At 38.7% G+C, this 27,822-nt stretch overlaps 2 protein-coding genes across 2 annotated transcripts; both read left to right on the forward strand.

Annotated features, from left to right (window-relative positions):
- The first annotated feature begins 482 nt into the window (after positions 1-482).
- LOC135630739 (probable polygalacturonase) lies at positions 483-21,736 on the forward strand. The gene is made up of 8 exons (XM_065137902.1): positions 483-797; positions 2,903-3,265; positions 3,946-4,066; positions 4,357-4,531; positions 4,632-4,702; positions 4,792-5,471; positions 6,906-6,996; positions 21,678-21,736. The coding sequence occupies exons 1-8, from the start codon at positions 483-485 to the stop codon at positions 21,734-21,736; spliced, it is 1,875 nt and encodes a 624-aa protein (XP_064993974.1).
- Positions 21,737-21,800: 64 nt separating this feature from the next.
- Positions 21,801-26,281, forward strand: LOC135630740 (probable polygalacturonase). Its single transcript, XM_065137904.1, has 6 exons — positions 21,801-22,040; positions 23,247-23,367; positions 23,656-23,830; positions 23,931-24,001; positions 24,091-24,770; positions 26,195-26,281. Exons 1-6 carry the CDS (start codon positions 21,939-21,941, stop codon positions 26,279-26,281), a joined length of 1,236 nt encoding a protein of 411 aa, XP_064993976.1. The 5' UTR covers positions 21,801-21,938.
- Positions 26,282-27,822: the final 1,541 nt, after the last annotated feature.

Below are 27,822 nucleotides of genomic sequence, written 5' to 3' on the forward strand. Positions count from 1 at the left end.
CGGGATAGCTAGGCCCTGAGCGAGTCGTCCACCAAGTCAAACGATATGGTGTTAGGCTTGAAGTGGGGTAGTGTGACTTAGCAGGGTGCAGGTATGCTATGCTCGGGCGGACCTCTCGGGTCCGTCGCTTGCTCTTGAGCTTCCCCCATCTCGACTTGCTCCCCACTCGGCCTTTGTTGGGTCGGGTCAGTTGGGGGAGCCGCTAGCCACACGATATGAGGAATGAGCAGAGTGAGCGTCAGCATCATGCCCGCCATGGCTTGCATTTGCTTGGTCAGGCTAAGGAACGCCTCAGGTGTCACGACCGAGGGTCCCATGGTTAGTCCGAGGGGCGACAACCCCGAGTCATTGAAAATGTGCCAATAGCGATCTGGCGTTGAGGCCGGGATCCCCCCATATCCGAGGGGGGGGAGGGGCTAATTTCTGGGCTCGACGGAGGGGAGACTGGTCAATGGTTCTCCCTTGGAGAGAGCTTCTACGACATGCTCTTGCGATATGGCCCTCCTTCTAGCGCCAAAATATTAGTGAATAAGTATACCGTGGCTGATGAGTCAGCACGGTTTGGTCTACGGGTCAATGTCGGGAGCCTTCGGTCGAGTGAGTTGGATGACGAGGTGGCCGTGGCCTCGGTAAGGGATGCTTGTTGGCATTGGTCAAGCTCTGGCCGATTGATAGCTCATCCTTGCATGTTGGATGGCGACCCCTGGGTTGAGATGCTCGCGGCTCGCGAGTGGTCGTTCGCCTGCAAAAATGGCCCTCCTCGGGTGATCCTTGACTTTGGCCCCTTCGATGAGCAAGTCAGTAGTGGGTGGATTGTTTTCTATTTTTCTTCCCTCCTCTCCCCTCTGGCCGGATGCTGGCCAAGGGCTTTATACTATTGTACGAGGGTTAATAGCACGTCGGTTCGACGTGGCCGCTGACTCTCGAGGGATGGGACGACACTTATGACCGAGCTCTTGGGATGAGACATGTGGAACAGCTTCTTGGTATGGTTCTGACTTGACGTGTGGCTTCAGCTGTGACGTATTTTGGGCCCAAAATACACCGTATCAAATAATACTATATTAAGAGCTAAAATGGCTAAAGAGATACGGCATAATTATTATGGAGAACCCGCATGGCCCAATGATATTTTATATTTTTTTCAGTAGTAATTCTAGGTACTATTGCATGTAATGTAGGCTTGGTAATTCTAGAACCATCATTAGTATTGTAGGCTTTGAAAATATTACCCAAATGGTACTTCGTTGCCGTATTATAAATACTCCATACAATGCCCAATAAGTAATTAGGTGTTTTTTTTAATGGTTTCAATACCAATGAGATTATTGACAGCACTTTTTTTTAAGAATATTAATAAATTTTAAAAATTTTTAAGAAGTACTGTAGAGGCCAATAATGTTAGTCAAGAAAGCCAGGTAAGAATCATGATGTAGGCAAGAAAGAAAAATAAATTTAAACTAAAACATAAAAATGAATCATGTCATAACTTCTCAACGAAAGTGATATTGCCACAAAGAAAGAAAAAAAGAATGCCTATCATGGAGGAAGAACTTGGGAGATCCAATCTAATCACAAGCTAAGTAAAAGGATCAACATGCAAGGCAGTCTCGCCAATAAAATATATCCTACATAAAACATTATAGAAGTCCAACAAAAAATGAAAGTGTTAAAATGGTGCAATCTGATGTAAGACATGTGGAAAGATGCTATATTATACAAGGCTACTGTATCAGATGATGTGAGCACAAATGAAATTTTTTTTTTCACATTTAGATAAGAATTTAAATCGATAATATACATGAATAATTTATGCATCATAAATTAGAAAATAAAAGATCTAAGGTATTTAATCTTAAGAACTTAGGTTCTGATATCAATTGTAAACATAAAATCTGTAATATGCTATATGTAATATGAAAATAATATAATTCAGAAATAAAATTAAATAATAATAATATATCGGATCCACAATGCATATCTTTCGATATCATCCGGAAAGAACTTTATGAAATCTATATGGACACCATCTTCGAATCTAAAACCCACTATATATCAATCTAAAAAGAGAACTAGATTCTCTTTTTTCACTCTTTATATTCTTTTTTCATATGATGACTTAGATTCGGAAGTTCAATAAAACAAAATAAGTATTACAAAGGTATAATCTTACAATTTACCCTAGTTGGATGTGATACTAGTTACAAGGCTACTATATCAGATATGTAAGAACCAATTAAAAAAGAAATTCCCTTGATATGGTTCAATGTATTGTTAGAGTAACAATAATTTCAGAAAAAAAATATGCCAAAGGGTCAAGCCAAAACATTATAATGATAACAAATAGGGCTGAAAATATTATAATGGTAACAAATAGGTCTGTTGTCATGAGTAAGAACATAGCAACCATTGTACAAATGGTTAAGACTTTACGATTTTATTATTGTGGTAACAAAAGACTTATGTGTTGCTCAATAATATGTCAACTAAAATATATCATTGGAGTAGGACAAATCACATTTTAAAGGAAAGATCAGACTGTCTCAACAAACATGTTATTTTCAATCAAGGACAATATAACTATGTAAAGTTATGCATACTCTAGTTTGCAGTATAAATAATCTATAATTAGCTCGAATCAACATACTGAAATTAACTAATTACATAACATAATTTATAATTAGCCTTCCTCTCTCTCTCTCTCTCTCTCTCCATCTCTCTCTATATATAGAACAAGAGCCGAGCCGTGGAAGCATTCTGTTTCCGACACATCTCTCTGACAATGGAGCACTCGCAGCCAATATTCCGTGTAACACCTCTTCTCCTTTTCTTTTCTTTTTCCTAGTAATCCTATCTTAAAGCTTTAATCCTTCAAACTCCAACTTTTCTCGGTTACGTGCAGGTGTTGATTATTTTAGTGCTGTGGACGGTGGTAACAACGGCGTTCATAGGGATCGCTGAGGGCCATCGCCACCATCGGCAGGCAGGTGGTGCGACGGAGCAAGAAGCCTTCCACTACGCAGCGGCGGGGGCAAGAGGATGCCGGGCCCACGTGGCCAGCCTGACGGACTTCGGCGGGGTGGGCGACGGGGTGACCTCCAACACGGCGGCCTTTGCGGCGGCCGTGGCCAACCTCAGTAAGGTGGCGTACGACGGCGGCGCGATGCTGGTGGTGCCGGCCGGCCGGTGGCTCACTGGGCCCTTCAACCTCGCCGACCACTTCACCCTCTTCCTCGACCACGACGCCGTCATCCTCGCCACTCAGGTCCGCCTCCCTCCTCCGCCCCCTTCCCCCACCTTCTCCTCCATCTATTTCGATGTAGAGTGCATGTTCATAATCGTTCATGGCTTGTTTGCCATTACCATCGCCTCTATCATCCTCGGTAGTGATTATGGCTAGTAGCCCTTCCCATCGAGTCCGTTCATCTGACAGCTCTCGTCAGATGAACGGTAACAATGAAGAATAGATTCGTCACTGGTGACCCCACCATCAGTACCCTTACATTAATTTTAGGCTCCACCATCAGTCTAAAAGTTAGGCGGATGACTTTCTAACACAAAACTGCTATTTAGACTCTCAAAACACAAACTCTCTCTTTGATATTTTGTAGGAAAGAGTACTGTCATCCAATCTCTCAGTGTTTTCTTTTTGACTAAACCTTCTAGATCTGTGTAGCTAATTGGGTTTCCTGAAGACAGCAAAACTCTATTAATGCTACAAACTTGGGAGAACAAGTTAGATTTCAACTGCAGCTTATATAACATAAATTTCTATTCTGCAATCCCTTTTTATGGCTTCTCACACTGCAACTTGGACAGCATTGCTTATGAATTGCATGGATACTCTTTTTTTTTTTTGTTTATTGGTAGCTAATAGAAGCTTTAATACTATGTTCTTTTGTTCAATCTGCATCAACTATGATAATTGGTGATATGCTTATGTAGGATATCAACGAGTGGCCGATCATTGACCCTTTCCCCTCCTACGGTAGAGGAAGAGATGCGGTTGGGGGTAGATACAGTAATCTCATCATGGGATATAACCTAACCGATGTGGTCATAACAGGTAGCATATACGTTGCATATTTCCAGTACTTCTATCACATTAATTCTAATTTCATAAAGCCTGCGTCGTGTTGTCATTCCATGATCCCCTAAAATTTAGATAAAAAAATTTATTTTTAGTCAAAAACTATAACATTTAATTCAGTTTATGATGTTTTGGCGTGCTTTGATTGACAAGAAGACACATATATATCATCATCTAACTTGTTTGCATCATAGATGGGGAACAGAATATAATTTGATTGCAACATACCACGTCCTGATGCTAACAAGTTTTATTGTTATTTTTAGGGAATAATGGAACTATCGATGGACAAGGTGAAACCTGGTGGAAAATGTTCCGTAACAAAGAACTCAATTACACTCGTGGATACCTCATTGAATTGATGTACTGCAAACAAGTGCTGATTTCCAACATTACATTGGTTAACTCTCCATCGTGGAATGTCCATCCAGTGTACAGCAGGTTTATATTAATAATCTACTTTCAGAACACTTGAAGGCTTCTTTTGCTTTCCATTCTATTGTTACAATCTGATGTTAACGTGAATGAATGCACTGTGCAGCCACGTAATCGTCTCAGGCATCACAATTCTTGCACCGGTCAACTCTCCCAACACTGATGGGATCGATCCAGGTGGATATCGTACCTACATTTACTTGGGTTGTAGATTCTATGTTGCTGTTTCGATTGATTCTTTTTGGTGGTTTCTCTCTTCTTCGCAGACTCATCCTCCAATGTCCGCATTGAGGACTGCTACATAGTCTCAGGCGATGACTGCATCGCCATTAAAAGCGGTTGGGATGAGTACGGGATTGCATTCAACATGTCAAGCAAACACATAGTGATCAGACGGCTCACCTGCATCTCCCCCACGAGCGCTGTCATCGCCCTGGGAAGCGAGATGTCGGGAGGAATCCAAGATGTCCGGGCCGAAGACATCACGGCCATCCACTCCGAATCCGGCGTCAGGATCAAGACGACCATCGGAAGGGGAGCTTACGTGAAGGACATATTCGTGAGAAGAATGAATCTGCACACAATGAAGTGGGTCTTCTGGATGACGGGCACCTACGGGCAGCACCCGGACGACAAATTTGATCCGAAAGCCATTCCGGTGGTGCAGAATATCAGTTACAGCAACGTGGTGGCCGAGAACGTGACCATGGCCGCGAAGCTGGAGGGGATTCCCGGCGCGCCCTTCACCGGAATATGCATCTACAATGTGACGGCGGAGGTGGTGAAGTCGAAGAAGCCGATTTGGAACTGCACCGACGTGGAGGGCGTATCGAGTCACGTGACGCCCACACCCTGTGCGCAGATTCCGGAATATCCAGATCGTATAACGCATTGCCCCTTCCCTGAAGATGATCTACCTGTGAATGGTGTTGGGCTAGAGGAGTGTGCTTATCAGAGAGCCAAACCATGAGTTGAGATGCTTTCTACAACTCATGGTTTAATGGCATAACCTATGATGTCCTGAAGCTTGGCAGATTAAAATGTTTGCCTTGAACAAAGGCAGATGTAATTGATCATATATCATACTTGGGAGGAACAAAGGCAGATGAAATATCCAATAATATTTCATTGCTATAAATATGGATTATTGAAAAAATAAGACATGTTATTTATTTGAATACTTTTCTTCAACTTGGAAGTGTTATATTCTTTATTTGATACGAATAGTTAGAAATGAATTTTTCAAAGAGAGGATGACTTATGATTGTCACTAAAACGATTGATTTTATCCCTAACATTTGAATTCATAACCCAATGTATCTTCACTTTTAAATACCACGTAAGCACCCTATGTTGTAGAGGACAGGTCGATTTATTTGAGGAGAACTTTTTCTATGATCATATCTGAATCATGTTATGCATGAACAGGCTTCGTTAGATCCTATAGAATAAAATAAGTGAGGTGGGATGATTCGATATTCCATTTATTCCACTTCCTTATTTATAGTATGGAAACATATTCATTTCCTCTTCATCGATCCAAATCTATAACACTATCAGAGTGAAATAAGAGATCTAAGGAAGAACATAGGTTGGACTTTATTAGTAACAAGTAAATATTTTGTACGTAAAAAAATAAAGATATTAAGGGGATAAACACCAATCAAAAAATATGAGGCAATCCAAAATACACTTGATTATGATCAAATTTATAAGCCGACTTGGATATCGAGCATTTACCTATAAGAACTAAATTAGTTGCAATAAATAGTTGCAACACTAGAAAATAGAATTTAGTAAATCATTTCTTGCATAGAGTCTTTATATATGATACGTGAAGATATGTATGAAAAGTAGATTTTATACGAATCTATTTTTGCCATTCATTTCATTCTTGCTCGAGCCGAATGATAAAAAGTTATCATATTTGGTTCCTTGAGGGGGTGGATCCATAAGAATTCACCTATCCCAATAACAAAAAAACTTGACTAGAACGATACTATATTAAGAGGAAGTTCGCAGGGTGGCCATGAAAGGCCTAGGTCGCACGTTGGTGAGGAAGTTCTGCTCGAACTCCTTGGTGAGCTGGTCAAAGGACAAGACCGAAGATTGGCGCAGTCGGCTGAATCACGCTCGTACCGGTCCCCTCAGGGTAGTCAGAAATGCCCGACACATCGATGCATCAAAGGTGCCATAGAGGGCCATCTGAGCCTGAAATGCGGAGACATGCTCCGCGGGATCGGAATCGTCGTCATATGTCTCCTATACTAACAGCCTGAAGTTGAGGGGTACCGACTTGTCCTGTACTTCCTGTGTGAAATGGGACCTGCCTGAGCCGCCTTCGCTAGACTCGCTCGGTGATTTTTGGAACTCGCGCTAGAACTCATCTAGGCGTTGGTTGACCTGGGACAACTGGGCCCTGAGCGAGTCGTCCACCAAGTCAAACGATACGGTGTCAGGCTCGAAGTGGGGTAGTGTGACTTAGCAGAGTGCGGGTATGCTCTGCTCGGGTGAACCTCTCGGGTTCGTTGCTTGCTCTCGGGCTTCCCCCATCCCGACATGCTACCCACTCGGCCTATGTCGGGTCGAGTCAGTTGGGGGAGCCGCTAGCCACACGATATGAGGAATGAGCGGAGCGAGCATCTGCATCATGCCCACCATGGCTTGCACTTGTTTGGTCAGGTTGACGAATGCCTCGGGTGTCACGGCCGAGGGTCCCAAGGTTAGTCCAATAAGATGTGTATATTGGATCTTTTGAGACAATTATTGGTCTTAGAATGTAATTCTGATCGGTCAATAAAAATACATGTCAATATATTTTTTTTTTTAGATTAGTTAATCTATCTTGGAAGGCAAAAATGGGTAGAATAAATCTATTTTTATTTTATTTGAAATTAATGTCCTCTTCCTCTGCATGTAGGAAATGAATAAAATAAATCAATTAAGGCTTCGTTAGATCCTATAGAATAAAATAAGTGAGGTGGGATGATTCGATATTCCATTTATTCCACTTCCTTATTTACAGTATGGAAACATATTCATTTCCTCTTCATCTATCCAAATCTATAACACTATGAGAGTGAAATAAGAGATCTAAGGAAGAACATAGGTTGGACTTTATTAGTAATAAGTAAATATTTTGTACGTAAAAAAATCAAGATATTAGGGGGATAAACACCAATCAAAAAATATGAGACAATCCAAAAAACACTTTATTATGATCAAATTTATAAGCCGACTTGGATATCGAGCATTTACCTATAAGAACTAAATTAGTTGCAACCCTGGAAAATAGAATTTAGTAAATCTTTTCTTACATAGAGTCATTATATATGATATGTGGAGATATGTATGAAAAGTAGATTTTATACGGATCTATTTTTACCATTCATTTCATTCTTGCTCGAGTCGAATGATGAAAAATTATCATATTTGGTTCCTTCAGGGGGTGGATCCATAAGAATTCACCTATCCCAATAACAAAAAAACTTGACTAGAATGATACTATATTAAGAGGAAGTTCGCAGGGTGGCCATGGAAGGCCTAGGTCGCACGTTGGTGAGGAAGTTCTACTCAAACTCCCTAGTGAGCTGGTCAAAGGACAAGACCGAAGATTGGCACAGACGGTTGAACCACGCTCGTGCCAGTCCCCTCAGGGTGGTCAGAAATGCCCGGCACATCAATGCATCGGAGGTGCCATAGAGGGCCATCTGAGCCCGAAATGCGGAGACATGCTCTGTGGGATCGGAGCCACCGTCATATGTCTCCAATACCGACAGCCTGAAGTTGAGGGGTACCGACTTGTCCTGTACTTCCTGTGTGAAATGGGACCTGCCTGAGCTGCCTGAGCTGCCTTCGCTAAACTCGCTCGGTGATTTTTGGAACTCGTGCTAGAACTCGTCTAGGCGTTGGTTGACCCAGGACAACTGGGCCCTGAGCGAGTCATCCACCAAGTCAAACGATACGGTGTCAAGCTTGAAGTGGGGTAGTGTGACTTAGCAGGGTGCGGGTATGCTCTGCTCGGGCGAACCGCTCGGGTCCGTCGCTTGCTCTCGGGCTTCCCCTATCCCGACTTGCTACCCACTCGGCCTCTATCGGGTCGAGTCAGTTGGGGGAGCCGCTAACCACACGATCCGAGGAATGAGCGGAGCGAGCGTCTGCATCATGCCCACCATGGCTTGCACTTGTTTGGTCAGGCTGAGGAATGCCTCAGGTGTCACGACCGAGGGTCCCATGGTTAGTCCAATAATATGTGTATATTGGATCTTTTGAGACAATTATTAGTCTTAGAATGTAATTCTGATTGGTCAATAAAAATACATTTTAATATAATTTTTTTTATTTTTTTGAGATTGGTTAATCTATCTTGGAAGGTAAAAATGGGTAGAGTAAACCTATTTTTATTTTATTTGAAATTAATGTCCTCTTCCTCTACATGTAGGAAATGAATAAAATAAATCATTTAAATCACCAGAAGTGCTTCCATAGAAGTTAAACTTTCATTCATCTACATCTCTTGTTTCTTATTCCCATTCCTCCCTATTGCACGGTTTCTAATCTTTTATATTGCAAGTGTTCCAATCCTTTCTATTGCAAGTGTTCCAATCCTTCCTATTATAAGCTTTCTAATCTTTCCTATTACAAGTGTCCTAACCTTTCCATACTGCAATTTTATCTCTACATTGTTTTGAATATGAGAAACTTTAAATTATTCTAGCCTTGTATTTGATATATCTCCTGTTTAGATGTAACGATTTGAATATGTGAAACTTTCGAGATTTTGACCTTTCTACCTTGTTATGGTTATAACTTTATGCACTGACCTCGGATTTGGATAAAACTTATTTCATCTGAATATAGACTTATATCCTTTCTTTTGATAGCTTATTTTAATAATTCAGAGTAAATTTGCCTATCCAAACTTCTATTTTAAATAAGCCTATGAATTCTGCAAAACAGGGATCGTAATTTCTGACCTTTTGATAATGAACAGCCTATAAGTCCCTGTTGAAAACCTTGATTTATTCCAAGCTTATTTTATTTTAAATTAGACACGTAGATCTTTCATTTGATACTTAGATTGAAAGATTTAGAGTCCAAATGCCCGCCCAGTTTTCTGTTGAAATTGACCCTATGAATTCTATAAAATTGAGATTTGTTCTTTGATCTTGGGTAACTAAATCTATTGTAACTCTTTGTTGAAAACTTCGATTCATACGAAAATTATTTTATTTGAAATAAGATTGAAATATCTTTCACAATAGCTTTCTTGAGTATATTGGAGCATGATTGATAGTTTGAATCATTTGTTCAATGTGCCTCTTGAATTCTGCTAGAAATCGAGTTTTGGTCGATTTCACATATTCTGGTTTCATTCCTTTGGAAATTGATTTCATTTAGCTTTCTTGTCCAATTGATCCTAACCCTAATTACATGTGAACTACATACCTAAAAACATAATCCTAAGCAAGTTTTTAACCGGCCAACATCGAGTTTTGTTTTGGCGAGCTTTCCTACGATCTTCCAGTGGACTTCCGATACGCCCTCGGGTTTCTTCCGGTGGACTCCCAGCAGGCTCCCGATCTTGTGACGAATTCAACGAGTAGCCAAGCCTTCTCGGTGATCTCTACGAATCTCTGACGATCTCTTCGGCAGACTTCCAAAAGTTCTAACAAGTCTTCGATCTTTCTTGGTTGGTTCCGACGACATCTCCGACGAATCTTTAGACTCTCAAACGTCCATCGAACTTGACTCTAGTATCCTTGCTTTATATTTTTTAGGCTATCGTAGTTAATCGTACACACTTAACTTCAATAATTTGGATTAGATCAATTAACCCATCAATTGATTTCATAATCAAAATTTGAGATTCAACAATCTCCCCCTTTTTTATGATGACAATCAATTAATGATAGAGTTAAACATAGCTCCCCCTATCTATATGTCATATTGTGAGAAGATAAAACCACTTGAATTCCATCCCTTTGAATTCAAGCATAAATCAATAAGTTCTAACCGTTGAACTTATCGATGTCTTATTAAGCATGAGCAAATACGAAACTTCGTATTTCTCATAATTTTCAGCTATTGAAAATCATTTTCAAGTTAAATGATAAGAGACAATTTTCACTTCGACGAGAGATAAAAAATTTTCAACATGATAAAGATTTTCAACATGAATTTCATGATATAAATGTGAGGAATGATTTCATATGATCAACCAATCTTGCGATATATTCAAAGATTTTGCAAGGTATATAAGACAAGCTTTTGCAATTCATATAAGTCATGCTATCGATACGCATAAGTCATACAAGTCATCACTTCTCCCCCTTTGTCATCAACAAAAAATAAGGAGATGAGACTTGAAACATAGTTTGTGATCATATCATACAAAATTCGAATTCATCATACAAAGTTAATCTCGCAAGAAATATTTATCCAGATTACAAAACAAATCAGCAATTATCTAGAATTTAACAATACATCTCAAACAAAGGTTTAGTTTTTGTTCAAAAGAAGACGACAAACTTCTAACTTGACATTAAGAGTAATCAAAACAGAATAAGAAACTACATCGATTAATCTTAGGAGGTAATCCATAGTGCTGATATATGACATCTATTTTTTGATTCATTTGTCGTAGTTCCTTCAAAATTTCAATTTGCTGGATTTGAATTTGTTCTTACTGCGATTTGATCTGATACAATTCTGCCATAATGAGTTCTTCGGAGGATGAAACAGGAGCCGAAGGTGTTGCGCCAAAGGGACTAGGAGGAGGAGATTCATTTCCCCTAAGAATTGGTGTTTCGGGGTGTTCTACTGGTGGGAGAATTGGATCAATCCTTCTAGGTTGCCTAACCCATATACCCTTGCTAAATATTCACCTAAGTCTATGAGAGATGCATTTGCTAGTTGATTCCATATGTCAAAAATAAATGATATTTTTGGATTTTCAATTGTTTGGATCAAGAAAAATAAAATTTAACACTTTCATGCATTCGGACATGGTTTTGCTATAGATTTTCAAACACAATCATGAAGATAAAACATGCTCATGATCATGGAAATTTTTGTATCCAAAACATATAATTTCCAACATATTATTAAGGCATGTAATAGTGTAAAGTTCTCATTATAGCAATTTAGTGAGTGAATTAAGGACGCCCAAAAAATGATTTTAATAAGTTCATGCATTCGGACACATTTTTGCCATATGTTTTTTAAATACACTCATGAAAATAATACATGCTTATCATCATGTATAAATTAAAATTTCATGCATAAAATTATCAATCATAGTATCAAAATATTTAATATTACATCATTATGCATTTCTTCAAGCATGATTTTATTTAATCAAAATCGAGAAATAACAATGGAAATCAACATGATACACATTATTTTTTCTTAACCACATATAGCATGATATTAAACTTCTTAATATTTTCATTAAGACATTAAGCATGGTTTTAATCAAAATCAGAAATAATCAAAATACACATTTTTTCTTCTTAAGAAAAACATACATAGGATCATTAGATTTAAATCTAACATTTTATTTCATTAACATGAAACATGTAATTTTTATTATTATTTTCAAATTACGGGAATGATCATATTCTTGCATTTTCAAATATTTTTTTAATATGTGATTTTCAAGAAAAATAATTATTCTAAAAAAAGAAAATACATCATGAAAAACATCAAGTAATTTCAAAACAAATTAAGGGGGTTTCGATTACCTCATCGTTCAATGCCGTTAAGGTATAGTTTGCCACCTCGTCTTTCTTGATTTTCTCCTCGTCTTCGGAGGACCTCGATTCATCCCACTTTGTGTTCTTCTTCTTGCGTTCAAAGTAAGTAGTTCCGTTCTTTTTGCTTTTTAATTTTTGTTTCATTTGTAGTTTAAGTTCACCATCACTTGAGCTTATGCTCGAGTGGTCTTTAAATGTTCTATGTCCAAAATCCTTCCTGTTCTTTGGAAGGTTGTTTTGTTCATTTTGTTCATCACGTGCATTATGCACCATTTCATATGTCATCAATGAACCGATAAGTTTTTCAAGTGAAAAAATATTTAAATCTTTTGTTTCTTGTATTACCGTTATTTTAGGATCCCACCTTTTGGAAAGCGATCTTAAGATCTTGCTTACGAGATCAAAAGTCGAAAAAGATTTACCAAGAACTCTTGATTATTGATGACATCTGTGAAACGGGTGTACATGTCGCCTATAGTCTCGCTTGGTTGCATTCGAAAAAGCTCAAAATCATGCAATAAAATGTTAACTTTCGTGTCTTTGACTCTACTAATTCCCTCGTGCGTGATTTCAAGTGTTTGCCATATATCAAAAGTCGTTTCACACATAGAAATCCGATTGAACTCATTTTTGTCCAAAGCGCAAAATAAGGCATTCATAGCCTTTGCGTTTAAAGAAAAATACTTCTCCAAATTCGACTATTTGTTCATCAATTTAGAGGGAAGTTCAAAATTGTTTTCAATAATATTCCATAAATCCAAATTCATAGAAATCAAGAAAACTCTCATTCGAGTTTTCCAGTAAGTGTAGTCCAATCCGTTAAACAACGATGGACGAACAACCGATAAGCCCTCTTGAAAGCAATGAAGAGCCATTTCTCTCGGGTGTAAATCTGAAATGAGAAATACCGGGCTCTGATACCAATTGTTAGGATCAAGAGCACTAAGAGGGGGGGGTGAATTAGTGCAGCGTAAAACTTTCGACGATTAAAACTGCGTTCATACGATAAGAGCGATTTTGGTTGAAAAGTCGATTCGTAAATCACTTTAACTTGTGATCAAGCAAGATGCAGTTAAAGCAAGTCTATGAAGGCAGTTTGCAATTATGATAGCAATTAGAATGTAAGCGTAAATTGAAATATGATGTTCGTATGATAAAACTGATTTATGTCTAAACACCAATTCGGAAAATACTGACCTTTGAAACACGATTGTTTATGCGCAGAAGGCAGTAAGCTATTGCGGAGGTTTGCAGTAAAGATAATATGCTCAAAGTAAATGCAAACTAAGATTTAGAGTGGTTCGGTCAATCTTGACCTACATCCACTTTTGGCTTCCTCCACCGACAAGATCACCGACGTCCACTAGAGGCCTTCTTTCAATAGGCAAAGGCTTATGAGACAACCCTTACAAACTTTTCCCTCTTCTCTAGAAAGATCAAAACATGGAAGAAAAGAGGGAGGAGAAATTCTAGTCTTTACAACACTTTTGAGCTCTAAAATCACATAGTAAGATCAAGCTTTTGGTGCCTTTGGGTTACCCTTTCATTGCTGAAAGGGTGGGGTATTTATAGGCCCCAACCCAATTTGAATTTCGAGCTCAAAACTGTCAATTCCTGGAACTCCGGGGTCTGACGGTTGCACCGCCTGGCAGAGCTCGAAGACTAAGCCTCTGGGCGGTATCACCTCTTGTCAGGGGTGGTTGCACCTCCTGACAGAGCTCGGAGACTAAGCTTAGGCGGTGCCACCGCCTGACTGGGGCAGTTGCACCGCCCAGCCAGAACTCGGAGACTGAGATCAATTGGTTGCATCTCTCTTAGAGGCGGTTGCACCGCCCAACCAGAGCTCAGAGACTGAGCCCTAGGCGATGCCACCGTGGACCTAGGCGGTGCCACCTCTGGCCAAGTAATCTGGGTCCGAATGGGCTGATCAATTCGGCCCAATTTGGGTCTATCAAGGGCCCAATTGCTCCAAGATTAAGTTAATGGGATCGCCTCCCATTTTTAACTTAATCATCATGCTAACTACGAATTTCTTAAGACATTTACTACAACTTGCTTCGGTGCATCAATCGCTTCTTCCGACGAGCTTCCGGCGAGCTTCCGTCGATCATCCGATGAACCCATATGCTCCTTTGGCAAGTTCCTGGACTTCTCGGATTTGTTCCCGCAGAACCTCCGACGACCGTCCGAACATCCGTCGAATTCTCGAACTCCCAACGTGATCATAGTCTTGACTCCGGCGCAACTCCTACTGCATGTCTTACTTTCATCGTAGTTAATCCTGCACATGTAAAACAAAACTTTGATCGAGACAATTAATCCTAAGCAATTAACCAAGTTGTCCGGCATGTCATTGGTCCCTCGATGCTTCGTTCGATTCTTCCGCACATCATCCTCTCCTGCGGCCTATTGCCCAATCGGTCAGTTGACTCCGCAACTCCGATATCCTTGGCACAATACCCACTCTTCTTGGCCTAATACCCGAGTCCACGACCCGAAGCCTTCTATCGATACGTCGATCGATCCACCGGCCCGACGTCCAATCTTCTGACATGTTCCTTCAGTACAACATGATTTTTCCTACTTTAATTGTCTCATCCTGATCGGAGCATCCTACGTCACTCAAAACGCAGATTAAAACATAAACACATATCAAGTGGTTTCATCATCAAAATACAAGATTCAACAATCTCCCCCATTTTGATGATGACAACTACTTGATGACGGAGTTATCCTTAACTCCCGGAGTTTAAACAAACTCCCCCCCATATTGATAGAACCTTGAATTCAAACTGAATTCAAGTCATTGTAATGTTCATCATGAATACTTGCAACACTCATCATGAACTTATGCAGAGACTTACGCATAACATCATACTTCTCTCCCTTTGTCATCAACAAAAAGGAGAATTCCAACTATTCTTGTGTTTAGAATATAAGTTTAACTCATTGAATGAAAAACATAATATCAAGTTTTATCATCATGCAGTTTTGAAGCTAGAAAATTTAGCAAGTGTTACATCATACTTAGAACATTCAAGCTATCAAGTTTTATATATGCAAGTTTTACAACATACAAGATAGCAAATTCAAAGATATGTAAGTTGGCATATTTGCTTTTCTTTGCGATAGGTAAGATAGCACTTTTGCTTCTAGAAATATGCAAGTTAGCAATCTTTGCTTCTCTTTTGAGATAAGCAATTTCTTGCTTCCTTTGCAAAGTTTAAGCTAGCAATTTTGCTTCCAGTGCAAAGTGCAAGTTAGCATGTTTTGCATCTTAATATAGGCCAGATAGCACATTTTTGCATTTTCTTGAGATTTCAATCTAGCAATTCTTGGTGATGTTCAAGATAGCAATTCTTGGTGATGTTCAAGATAGCAATTTCTTCTCTTTTGAGATATGTGTGTGAATCAAATCCTTGCACGTAAAACTATTTCTCTAAAGATATAAGAAGGAATCATTAAATCCATTTCTCGAAAGATATTTTTCACAAGATAAGTCTATGAGAGATGCATTTGCTAGTTGATTCCATATGTCAAAAATCAATGATATTTTTGGATTTTCAATTGTTAGGATCAAGAAAAATAAAATTTAATACTTTCATGCATTCGGACGTGGTTTTGCTATAGATTTTCAAATACAATCATGAAGATAAAACATACTCATGATCATGGAAATTTTTGTATCCAAAACACATAATTTCCAACATATTATTAAGGCATGTAATAGTGTAAGTTTCTCATTATAGTAATTTAGTGAGTGAATTAAGGACGTCCGAAAAATGATTTTAATAAGTTCATGCATTCGGACACATTTTTGCCTTATGTTTTTCAAATACACTCATGAAAATAACACATGCTTATCATCATGTATAACTTAAAATTTCATGCGTAAAATTATCAATCATAGTATCAAAATATTTAATATTACATCATTATGCATTTCTTTAAGCATGATTTTATTTAATCAAAATCAAGATATAAAAATGGAAATCAACATGATACACATTATTACTTCTTAACCACATATAGCATGATATTAAACTTCTTAATATTTTCATTAAGACATTAAGCATGGTTTTAATCAAAATCAGAAATAATCGAAATACACATTTTTTTTTCTTAAGAAAAACATACATATGATCATTAGATTTAAATCTAACATTTTATTTCATTAACATGAAACAGGTAATTTTCATTATTATTTTCAAATTACGAGCATGATCATATTCTTGCATTTTCAAATATTTTTTTTAATATGTAATTTTCAAGAAAAATAAGTATTCTAAAGAAAGAAAATGCATCATGAAAAACATCAAGTAATTTCAAAACAAATTAAGGGGGTTTCGATTACCTCATCGTTGAATGCTGTTAAGGCGTAGTTTGCCACCTCGCCTTTCTTGATTTTCTCCTCGTCTTCGGAGGACCTCGATTCATCCCACTTTGTGCTCTTTTTCTTGCGTTCAAAGTAAGTAGTTCCATTCTTTTTGCTTTTTAATTTTTGTTTCATTTGTAGTTTAAGTTCACCGTCACTTGAGCTTATGCTCGAGTGGTCTTCAAATGTTCTATGTCCAAAATCCTTCCTATTCTTTGGAAGGTTGTTTTGTTCATTATGTTCATCATGTGCATTGTGCACCATTTCATTTGTCATCAATGAACCGATAAGTTCTTCAAGTGGAAAAATATTTAAATCTTTTGTTTCTTGTATTGCCGTTATTTTAGGATCCCACCTTTTTGAAAGGGATCTTAAGATCTTGCTTACGAGATCAAAAGTCGAAAAAGATTTACCAAGAACTCTTAGATTATTGATGACATCTGTGAAACGGGTGTACATGTCGCCTATAGTCTCGCTTGGTTGCATTCGAAAAAGCTCAAAATTATGCAATAAAATGTTAACTTTCGAGTCTTTGACTCTACTAGTTCCCTCGTGCGTGATTTCAAGTGTTCGCCAAATATCAAAAGCCGTTTCGCACATAGAAATCTGATTGAACTCATTTTTGTCCAAAGCGCAAATTAAGGCATTCATAGCCTTTGCGTTTAAAAAAAAATACTTCTTCTCCAAATCCGACCATTCGTTCATCAGTTTAGAGGGAAGTTGAAAACTATTTTCAATAATATTCCATAAATCCAAATTCATAGAAATCAAGAAAACTCTCATTCGAGTTTTCCAGTAAGTGTAGTCCAATCCGTTAAACAATGATGGACGAACAACCGATAAGCCCTCTTGAAATCCATGAAGAGCCATTTCTCGTAGGTGTAAATCCGAAATGAGAAATACCAGGCTCTGATACCAATTGTTAGGATCAAGAACACTAAGAGGGGGGGGTGAATTAGTGCTGCGGAAAACTTTCGACGATTAAAACTGCGTTCGTACGATAAGAGCGATTTCGGTAGAAAAGCTGATTTGTAAATCACTTTAACTTGTGATCAAGCAAGATGCAGTTAAAGCAAGTCTATGAAGGCAATTTGCAGTATGATGGAAATTAGAATGTAAGCGTAAACTGAAATATGATGTTCGTACGATAAAACTGATTTACGTCTAAACACCAATTCGGAAAATACTGAACTTTGAAACACGATCATAAATGCACAGAAGGCAGTAAGCTATTGAGGAGGTTTGCAGTAAAGATAATATGCTCAAAGTAAATACAAACTGAGATTTAGAGTGGTTCGGTCAATCTTGACCTACATCCACTTTTGGCTTCCTCCACCGACGAGATCACCGATGTCCACTAGAGGCCTTCCTTCAATAGGCGAAGGCCAACCACACTTTTACAATTTCACTCCTTTTGACGGGCTTAGGAGACAATCCTTACAAACTTTTCACTCCTCTCTTGAAAGATCAAAACTTGGAAGAAAAGATGGAGGAGAACTTCTAGACTTTACAACACTTTTGAGCTCTAAAATCACAGAGTAAGATCAAGCTTTCGGTGCCTTTGGGTTACCCTTTCATTGCTGAAAGGGTGGGGTATTTATAGGCCCCAACCCAATTTGAATTTTGAGCTCAAAACTATCAATTCCCGGAATTCTGGGGTCTAGCGGTTGCACCGCTTGGCAAAGCTCGAAGACTGAGCCTCTAGGCGGTATCACCTCTTGTCAGGGGTGGTTGCACCTCCTACCAAAGCTCGGAGACTGAGCTCAAGCAGTGCCACTGCCTGACTGGGGCAGTTGCACCGCCCAGCCAGAGCTCGGAGACCGAGATCAATTGGTTGCATCTCTGTCAAAGGCGGTTGCATAACCCAGCCAAAGCTCAGAGACTGAGCCCTGGGCGATGCCACCACCGACCCAAGCGGTGCCACCTTTGGCCAAGTAATTTGGGTCTGAATGGGCTGATCCATTCGGCCCAATTTGGGTCTGTCAAGGGCCCAATTGCCCCAATATTAAGTTAATGGGATCACCTCCCATTTCTAACTTAATCATCGTGCTAACTATGAATTTCTTAAGACATTTACTGCAACTTGCTTCGGTGCGTCAATCGCTTCTTCCGACGAGCTTCCGTCGATCATCCGATGAACCCTCGGTGATGCTTCTGCGAACTTCCGGCAAACTCCTGGACTTACGACGATCCACTTGGCAAGTTCCGATGAGCTTCTTTGGCAAGCTCCTGGACTTCTCGGATTTGTTCCCGCAGAACCTCCGACGACCGTCCGAACTTCCATCGAATTCTCGAACTCCCAACGTGATCATAGTCTTGACTCCGGCACAACTCCTGCTACATGTCTTACTTTCATCATAGTTAATCCTGCACATGTAAAACAAAACTTCGATCGAGACAATTAATCCTAAGCAATTAACCAAGTTGTCTGGCATGTCATTGGTCCATCGACGCTTCGTCCGATTCTTCGGCGCATCGTCCTCTCCTGCGGCCTATTGCCCAATCGGCCAGTTGACTCCGCAACTCCGATATCCTTGGCACAATACCCGCTCTTCTTGGCCCGATGCCCGAGTCCACGACCCGAAGCCTTCTGTCGATACGTCGACCGATCCACCGGCCCGACGTCCAATCTTCTGACATGTTCCTCCAGCACAACATGATTTTTTCTGCTTTAATTGTCTCATCTTGATCAGAGGATCTTGCATCTCTCAAAATGCAGATAAAAACATAAACACATATCAAGTGGTTTCATCATCAAAATATGAGATTCAACATTAATATATAAATCAATTGATTCCGTCAAGTTAGTGAGATGATATCTGGAGCAATTATGTATTTAGGGCCCTTTATGCAAATGGATGCATCTCTAACTCTATATATATTACTTCTTAATACAATTTCTATCAAATTTAGTAAAATTTTATGTATCGATTCTTCAATACTTATTATCGTAGAATATCCATGCAACACTTTCTCAGAGTTTGCACATGGGATACATGTTCCTTCTAATTCTCAAGTAAAGCCCTTTGCATTGCAATAGCTATGGTATTGGCTTGACCTTTCATAAGGGATGATAGAACGAAAAGACTATTATAAAAATATTTATGTCTACTCTTGATTCAACATACCTCAACTGTAGTGTTCTAGTGGATCCTACTACTTCCTCTTAAATCATACTATACTAATACTATTATTTAATCATATCATTGAATCATTTATTTCTCTTGAAATCATTTGTTACATCACGTACAAAACTTAATTATATACCACTTCTACGAATGGCTCATAATATGACTAACAATTGCCACTAATCATTATATCATCACATTATAGTTTATGCCTTAATGGTATAAACTATATTGTCATGATATAAGAAGTACTGTAGGGGCAAATAATGTTAGTCAAGAAAGCCAGATGAGAATCATGACATATGTAAGAAAGAAAAATAAATTTAAACTAAAACATAAAAATGAACCATGTCTTAACTTCTCAACGAAAGTGATATTGCCACAAAGAAAGAAGAAAAAAATGCCTATTAAGGAGCACGAACTTGGTAGATCAAATCTAATCACAAGCTAAGTAAAAGGATCAACATGCAAGGTAGTCTCGCCAATAAAATATATCCTACATAAAACATTATAGAAGTCCAACAAAAAATGAAAGTGTTAAAAGGGTGCAATCTGATGTAAGACCTGTGGAAAGATGCTATATTATACAAGGCTACTGTATCAGATGATGTGAGCACCAATGAAATTTTGTTTTTCACATTTAGATAAGAATTTAAATCGATAATATACATGAATAATTTATGCATCATAAATCAGAAAAGAAAAGATCTAAGGTATTTAATCTCAAGAACTTAGGTCTGATATCAATTGTAAACATAAAATCTGTAATATGCTATATGTAATATGAAAAAAAATTAATTCAAAATTAAAATCAAATAATAATATATCGGATCTACAATGCATATCTTTCGGTGTCATCTTAGAAAAAACTTTATGAAATCTATAGGGACACCATCTTCGGATCTAAAATCCACTATATGTCAATCTAAAAAGAGAACTAGATTATCTTTTTTTCACTCTTTATATTTTTTTTCATATGACGACTTAGATTCGAAAGTTCAATAAAACAAAAAAAGTATTAAAAAGGTGTCATCCTGCAGTTTACCCTAGTTGGATGTGATACTAGTTACAAGGCTACTGCATCAGATAATGTGAGAGACAATTAAAAAAGAAATTCTCATGATATGGTTCAACGTATTGTTAGAGTAACAATTATTTCAGAAAAAAATATGCCAAAGGGTCAAGTCAAAACATTATAATGATAACAAATAGGGCTGAAAATATTATAATGATAACAAATACGTCTGGTGTCATGATTAAGAAAGTAGCAACTATTGTACAAGCCTATAAGGGCCAACTTGAAACAAATTAATCTTAATATGATGATAATCAATCCATTTAAGTTTATTATAGCAGAGAGACAAATTAATTCATGATAGCTTTTGTCAAGTATAAATGGTTAAGACTTTACGATTTTATTATTATGGTAACAAAAGACTTATGTGTTGCTCAATAATATATCAACTAAAATATATCATTGGAGTAGGACAAATCACATTTTAAAGGAGAGATCTCTCAACAAACATGTTATTTTCAACCAAGGACAATATAACTATGTAAAGTTATGCATACTCTAGTTTGCAGTATAAATAATCTATAATTAGCTCGAATCAACATACTGAAATTAACTAATTACATAACATAATTTATAATTAGCCTTCCTCTCTCTCTCTCTCTCTCTCTCTCTCTCTCTCTCTCTCTCCATCTCTCTCTATATATAAAACAAGAGCCGAGCCGTGGAAGCATTCTGTTTCCGACACATCTCTCTGACAATGGAGCACTCGCAGCCAATATTCCGTGTAACACCTCTTCTCCTTTTCTTTTCTTTTTCCTAGTAATCCTATCTTAAAGCTTTAATCCTTCAAACTCCAACTTTTCTCGGTTACGTGCAGGTGTTGATGATTTTAGTGCTGTGGACGGTGGTAACAGCGGCGTTCATAGGGATCGCTGAGGGCCATCGCCACCACCGGCAGGCAGGTGGTGCGACGGAGCTAGAAGCCTTCCACTACGCAGCGGCGGGGGCAAGAGGATGCCGGGCCCACGTGGCCAGCCTGACGGACTTCGGCGGGGTGGGCGACGGGGTGACCTCCAACACAGTGGCCTTTGCGGCGGCCGTGGCCAACCTCAGTAAGGTGGCGTACGACGGCGGCGCGATGCTGGTGGTGCCGGCCGGCCGGTGGCTCACCGGGCCCTTCAACCTCGCCGACCACTTCACCCTCTTCCTCGACCACGATGCCGTCATCCTCGCCACTCAGGTCCGCCTCCGTCCTCCGCCCCCTTCCCCCACCTTCTCCTCCATCTATTTCGATGTAGAGTGCATGTTCATAATCGTTCACGGCTTGTTTGCCATTACCATCGCCTCTATCATCCTCGGTGGTGATTATGGCTAGTAGCCCTTCCCATCAAGTCCGTTCATCTGACAGCTCTCGCCAAATGAACGTTGACGATGAAGAATAGATTCGTCACTGGTGAGCCCCACCAGAACGTTACATAGCGAGTGTATACTATTCTAACGTTTCCTTCATCTCATCTCCAAGGAGAATTCACAAGTCTAATCCGATGTGCATAGTCACCGCTTTGGACTGATGAGGGAAAAGAAGTGAACTAAGCCACTACAAATCTAAATTTGTTTGATAATATTAATTTCTGAAATATTTGCAATTTGTATGGTAGATTTTTGACTATTTAGTATCTCTACTTTGATGTCTCAAAATAAGAAAACAGTAATATTTGTTTTGTTTTATTATTATTATTATTATCATTATAATTATTATTTTTATTATTATTATTATTATTATTATTATTATTTCTCTTGTATGTCATATCCTTGTATGTGAACATCAATAATCTTGGATTAGAATCCACATAAAAAATTTCCTTTCAAATTTCAAGATCTTGAAGATAACGCTCCAAAATTAATAAGTTTTAATTGAGAATAACATTCTTTCCGAGTGTGGACCTTACCCTTACATTAAGAATGCGAGGAAACCAACATAAGAATGGAAAGCAGTGTGGACCTTACCCTTACATTAATTTTAGGCTCCACCATCAGTCTAAAAGTTAGGTGGATGACTTTCTAACACAAAACTGCTCTCAAAACACAAACTCTCTCTTTGATATTTTGTAGGAAAGAGTACTGTCATCCAATCTCTCAGTGTTTTCTTTTTTACTAAACCTTGTAGATCTGTGTAGCTAATTGGGTTTCGTGAAGGCAGCAAAACTCTATTAATGCTACAAACTTGGGAGAACAAGTTAGATTTCAACTGCAGCTTATATAACATAAATTTCTATTCTGCAATCCCTTTTTATGGCTTCTCACACTGCAACTTGGACAGCATTGCTTATGAATTGCATGGATACTCTTTTTTTTTTTTGTTTATTGGTAGCTAATAGAAGCTTTAATACTATGTTCTTTTGTTCAATCTGCATCAACTATGATAATTGGTGATATGCTTATGTAGGATATCAACGAGTGGCCGATCATTGACCCTTTCCCCTCCTACGGTAGAGGAAGAGATGCGGTTGGGGGTAGATACAGTAATCTCATCATGGGATATAACCTAACCGATGTGGTCATAACAGGTAGCATATACGTTGCATATTTCCAGTACTTCTATCACATTACTTCTAAATTCATAAAGCCTGCGTCGTGTTGTCATTCCATGATCCCCTAAAATTTAATAAAAAAATTATTTTTAATCAAAAACTATAATATTTAATTCAGTTTATGATGTTTTGGCGTGCTTTGATTGACAAGAAGACACATATATATCATCATCTAACTTGTTTGCATCATAGATGGGGAACAGAATATAATTTGATTGCAACATACCACGTCCTGATGCTAACAAGTTTTATTGTTATTTTTAGGGAAAAATGGAACTATCGATGGACAAGGTGAAACCTGGTGGAAAATGTTCCGTAACAAAGAACTCAATTACACTCGTGGATACCTCATTGAATTGATGTACTGCAAACAAGTGCTGATTTCCAACATTACATTGGTTAACTCTCCATCGTGGAATGTCCATCCAGTGTACAGCAGGTTTATATTAATAATCTACTTTCAGAACACTTGAAGGCTTCTTTTGCTTTCCATTCTATTGTTACAATCTGATGTTAACGTGAATGAATGCACTGTGCAGCCACGTAATCGTCTCAGGCATCACAATTCTTGCACCGGTCAACTCTCCCAACACTGATGGGATCGATCCAGGTGGATATCGTACCTACATTTACTTGGGTTGTAGATTCTATGTTGCTGTTTCGATTGATTCTTTTTGGTGGTTTCTCTCTTCTTCGCAGACTCATCCTCCAATGTCCGCATTGAGGACTGCTACATAGTCTCAGGCGATGACTGCATCGCCATTAAAAGCGGTTGGGATGAGTACGGGATTGCATTCAACATGTCAAGCAAACACATAGTGATCAGACGGCTCACCTGCATCTCCCCCACGAGCGCTGTCATCGCCCTGGGAAGCGAGATGTCGGGAGGAATCCAAGATGTCCGGGCCGAAGACATCACGGCCATCCACTCCGAATCCGGCGTCAGGATCAAGACGACCATCGGAAGGGGAGCTTACGTGAAGGACATATTCGTGAGAAGAATGAATCTGCACACAATGAAGTGGGTCTTCTGGATGACGGGCACCTACGGGCAGCACCCGGACGACAAATTTGATCCGAAAGCCATTCCGGTGGTGCAGAATATCAGTTACAGCAACGTGGTGGCCGAGAACGTGACCATGGCCGCGAAGCTGGAGGGGATTCCCGGCGCGCCCTTCACCGGAATATGCATCTACAATGTGACGGCGGAGGTGGTGAAGTCGAAGAAGCCGATTTGGAACTGCACCGACGTGGAGGGCGTATCGAGTCACGTGACGCCCACTCCCTGTGCGCAGATTCCGGAATATCCAGATCGTATAACGCATTGCCCCTTCCCTGAAGATGATCTACCTGTGAATGGTGTTGGGCTAGAGGAGTGTGCTTATCAGAGAGCCAAACCATGAGTTGAGATGCTTTCTACAACTCATGGTTTAATGGCATAACCTATGATGTCCTGAAGCTTGGCAGATTAAAATGTTTGCCTTGAACAAAGGCAGATGTAATTGATCATATAATATCCAAAGGCAGATGAAATATCCAATAATATTTCATTGCTATAAATATGGATTATTGAAAAAAATAAGACATGTTATTTATTTGAATACTTTTCTTCAACTTGGAAGTGTTATATTCTTTATTTGATACGAATAGTTAGAAATGAATTTTTCAAAGAGAGGATGACTTATGATTGTCACTAAAACGATTGATTTTATCCCTAACATTTGAATTCATAACCCAATGTATCTTCACTTTTAAATACCACGTAAGCACCCTATGTTGTAGAGGACAGGTCGATTTATTTGAGGAGAACTTTTTCTATGATCATATCTGAATCATGTTATGCATGAACAGGCTTCGTTAGATCCTATAGAATAAAATAAGTGAGGTGGGATGATTCGATATTCTATTTATTCCACTTCCTTATTTACAGTATGGAAACATATTCATTTCCTCTTCATCGATCCAAATCTATAACACTATCAGAGTGAAATAAGAGATCTAAGGAAGAACATAGGTTGGACTTTATTAGTAACAAGTAAATATTTTGTACGTAAAAAAATAAAGATATTAAGGGGATAAACACCAATCAAAAAATATGAGGCAATCCAAAATACACTTGATTATGATCAAATTTATAAGCCGACTTGGATATCGAGCATTTACCTATAAGAACTAAATTAGTTGCAATAAATAGTTGCAACCCTAGAAAATAGAATTTAGTAAATCATTTCTTGCATAGAGTCATTATATATGATACGTGAAGATATGTATGAAAAGTAGATTTTATACCAATCTATTTTTGCCATTCATTTCGTTCTTGCTCGAGCCGAATGATAAAAAATTATCATATTTGGTTCCTTCAAGGGGTGGATCCATAAGAATTCACCTATCCCAATAACAAAAAAACTTGACTAGAATGATACTATATTAAGAGGAAGTTCGCAGGGTGGCCATGAAAGGCCTAGGTCGCACGTTGGTGAGGAAGTTCTGCTCGAACTCCCTAGTGAGCTGGTCAAAGGACAAGACCGAAGATTGGCACAGTCGGTTGAACCACGCTCGTACTGATCCCCTCAGGGTGGTCGGAAATGCTTGGCACATCAATGCATCGGAGGTGCCATAGAGGGCCATCTGAGCCCGAAATGCGGAGACATGCTCTGCGGGATCGGAGCCGCCATCATATGTCTCCAATACCGATAGCCTGAAGTTGAGGGGTACCGACTTGTCCTGTACTTCCTATGTGAAATGGGACCTGCCTGAGCTGCCTTCGCTAGACTCGCTCGGTGATTTTTGGAACTCGTGCTAGAACTCGTCTAGGCGTTGGTTGACCCGGGACAACTGGGCCCTGAGCGAGTCGTCCACCAAGTCAAACGATATGGAGTCAGGTTTGTAGTGGGGTACCGTGACTTAGCAGAGTGCCGGTATGCTCTGCTCGGGCGAACCTCTCAGGTCCGTCGCTTGCTCTCGGGCTTCCCCCATCCCGACTTGCTACCCACTCGGCCTTTATCGGGTCGAGTCAATTGGGGGAGCCGCTAGCCACACGATCTGAGGAATGAGCAGAGCGAGCATCTGCATCATGCCCACCATGGCTTGCACTTGTTTGGTCAGGCTGAGGAATGCCTCAGGTGTCACGGCCGAGGGTCCCATGGTTAGTCCAATAATATGTGTATATTGGATCTTTTGAGACAATTATTAGTCTTAGAATGTAATTCTGATCGGTCAATACAAATACATTTCAATATAATTTTTTTATTTTTTTTAGATTAGTTAATCTATCATGGAAGGTAAAAATGGGTAGAGTAAACCTATTTTTATTTTATTTGAAATTAATGTCCTCTTCCTCTGCATGTAGGAAATGAATAAAATAAATCATTTAAAACACGAGAAGTGCTTCCATAGAAGTTAAACTTTCATTCATCTACATCTCTTATTTCTTATTCCCATTCCTCCTTCCTATTGTAAGGTTTCTAATCTTTTATATTGCAAGTGTTCCGATCCTTTCTATTGCAAGTGTTCCGATCCTTCCTATTACAAGCTTTCTAATCTTTCCTATTACAAGTGTCCTAACCTTTTCTTACTGTAATTTTATCTCTACATTTGCTTTGAATATGAGGAACTTTAAATTGTTCTAGCCTTGTATTTGATATATCTCCTGTTTAGATATAACGATTTGAATCTGTGAAACTTCCGAGATTCTGACCTTTCTACCTTGTTATGGTTATAACTTTATGCACTGACCTCTGATTTGGACAAACTTATTTGATCTGAATATAGACTCATAATTCTTTCTTTTGATAGCTTATTTTAAGAATTCGGAGTAAGTTTGCCTATCCAAACTTCTATTTCAAATAAGCCTACAAATTCTACAAAATAGGGATCGTAATTTCTGATCTTTTGATAATGAACTGCCTATAAGTCCCTGTTGGAAACTTTGATTTATTCCAAAATTATTTTATTTTAAATTAGACACGTATATCTTTCATTTGATACTTAGATTGAAAGATTTAGAGTCCAAATGCCTGCCCAGTTTTCTGTTGAAACTGACCCTGTGAATTCTATAAAATTGAGATTTGTTCTTTGATCTTGGGTAACTAAATCTATTGTAACTCTTTGTTGAAAACTTCGATTCATACGAAATTATTTTATTTGAAATAAGATTGAAATATCTTTCACAATAGCTTTCTTGAGTATATTGGAGCATGATTGATAGTTTGAATCATTTGTTCAATGTGCCTCTCGAATTCTGCTAGAAATCGAGCTTTGGTCGATTTCACATATTCTGGTTTTATTCCTTTGGAAATTAATTTCATTTAGCTTTCTTGTCCAATTGAACTTTATATTACTGCTTTGAATTCTTGTATGCTCTTGTCCTTAAAATTATTTGTATTCTTGAAAACTATTGTGTAACGTTTATACTATATTGTATTAACTCAT

The sequence above is a fragment of the Musa acuminata genome, chromosome BXJ3-2 (genome assembly GCF_036884655.1).
Source record: "Musa acuminata AAA Group cultivar baxijiao chromosome BXJ3-2, Cavendish_Baxijiao_AAA, whole genome shotgun sequence".
Taxonomy (NCBI): domain Eukaryota; kingdom Viridiplantae; phylum Streptophyta; class Magnoliopsida; order Zingiberales; family Musaceae; genus Musa; species Musa acuminata.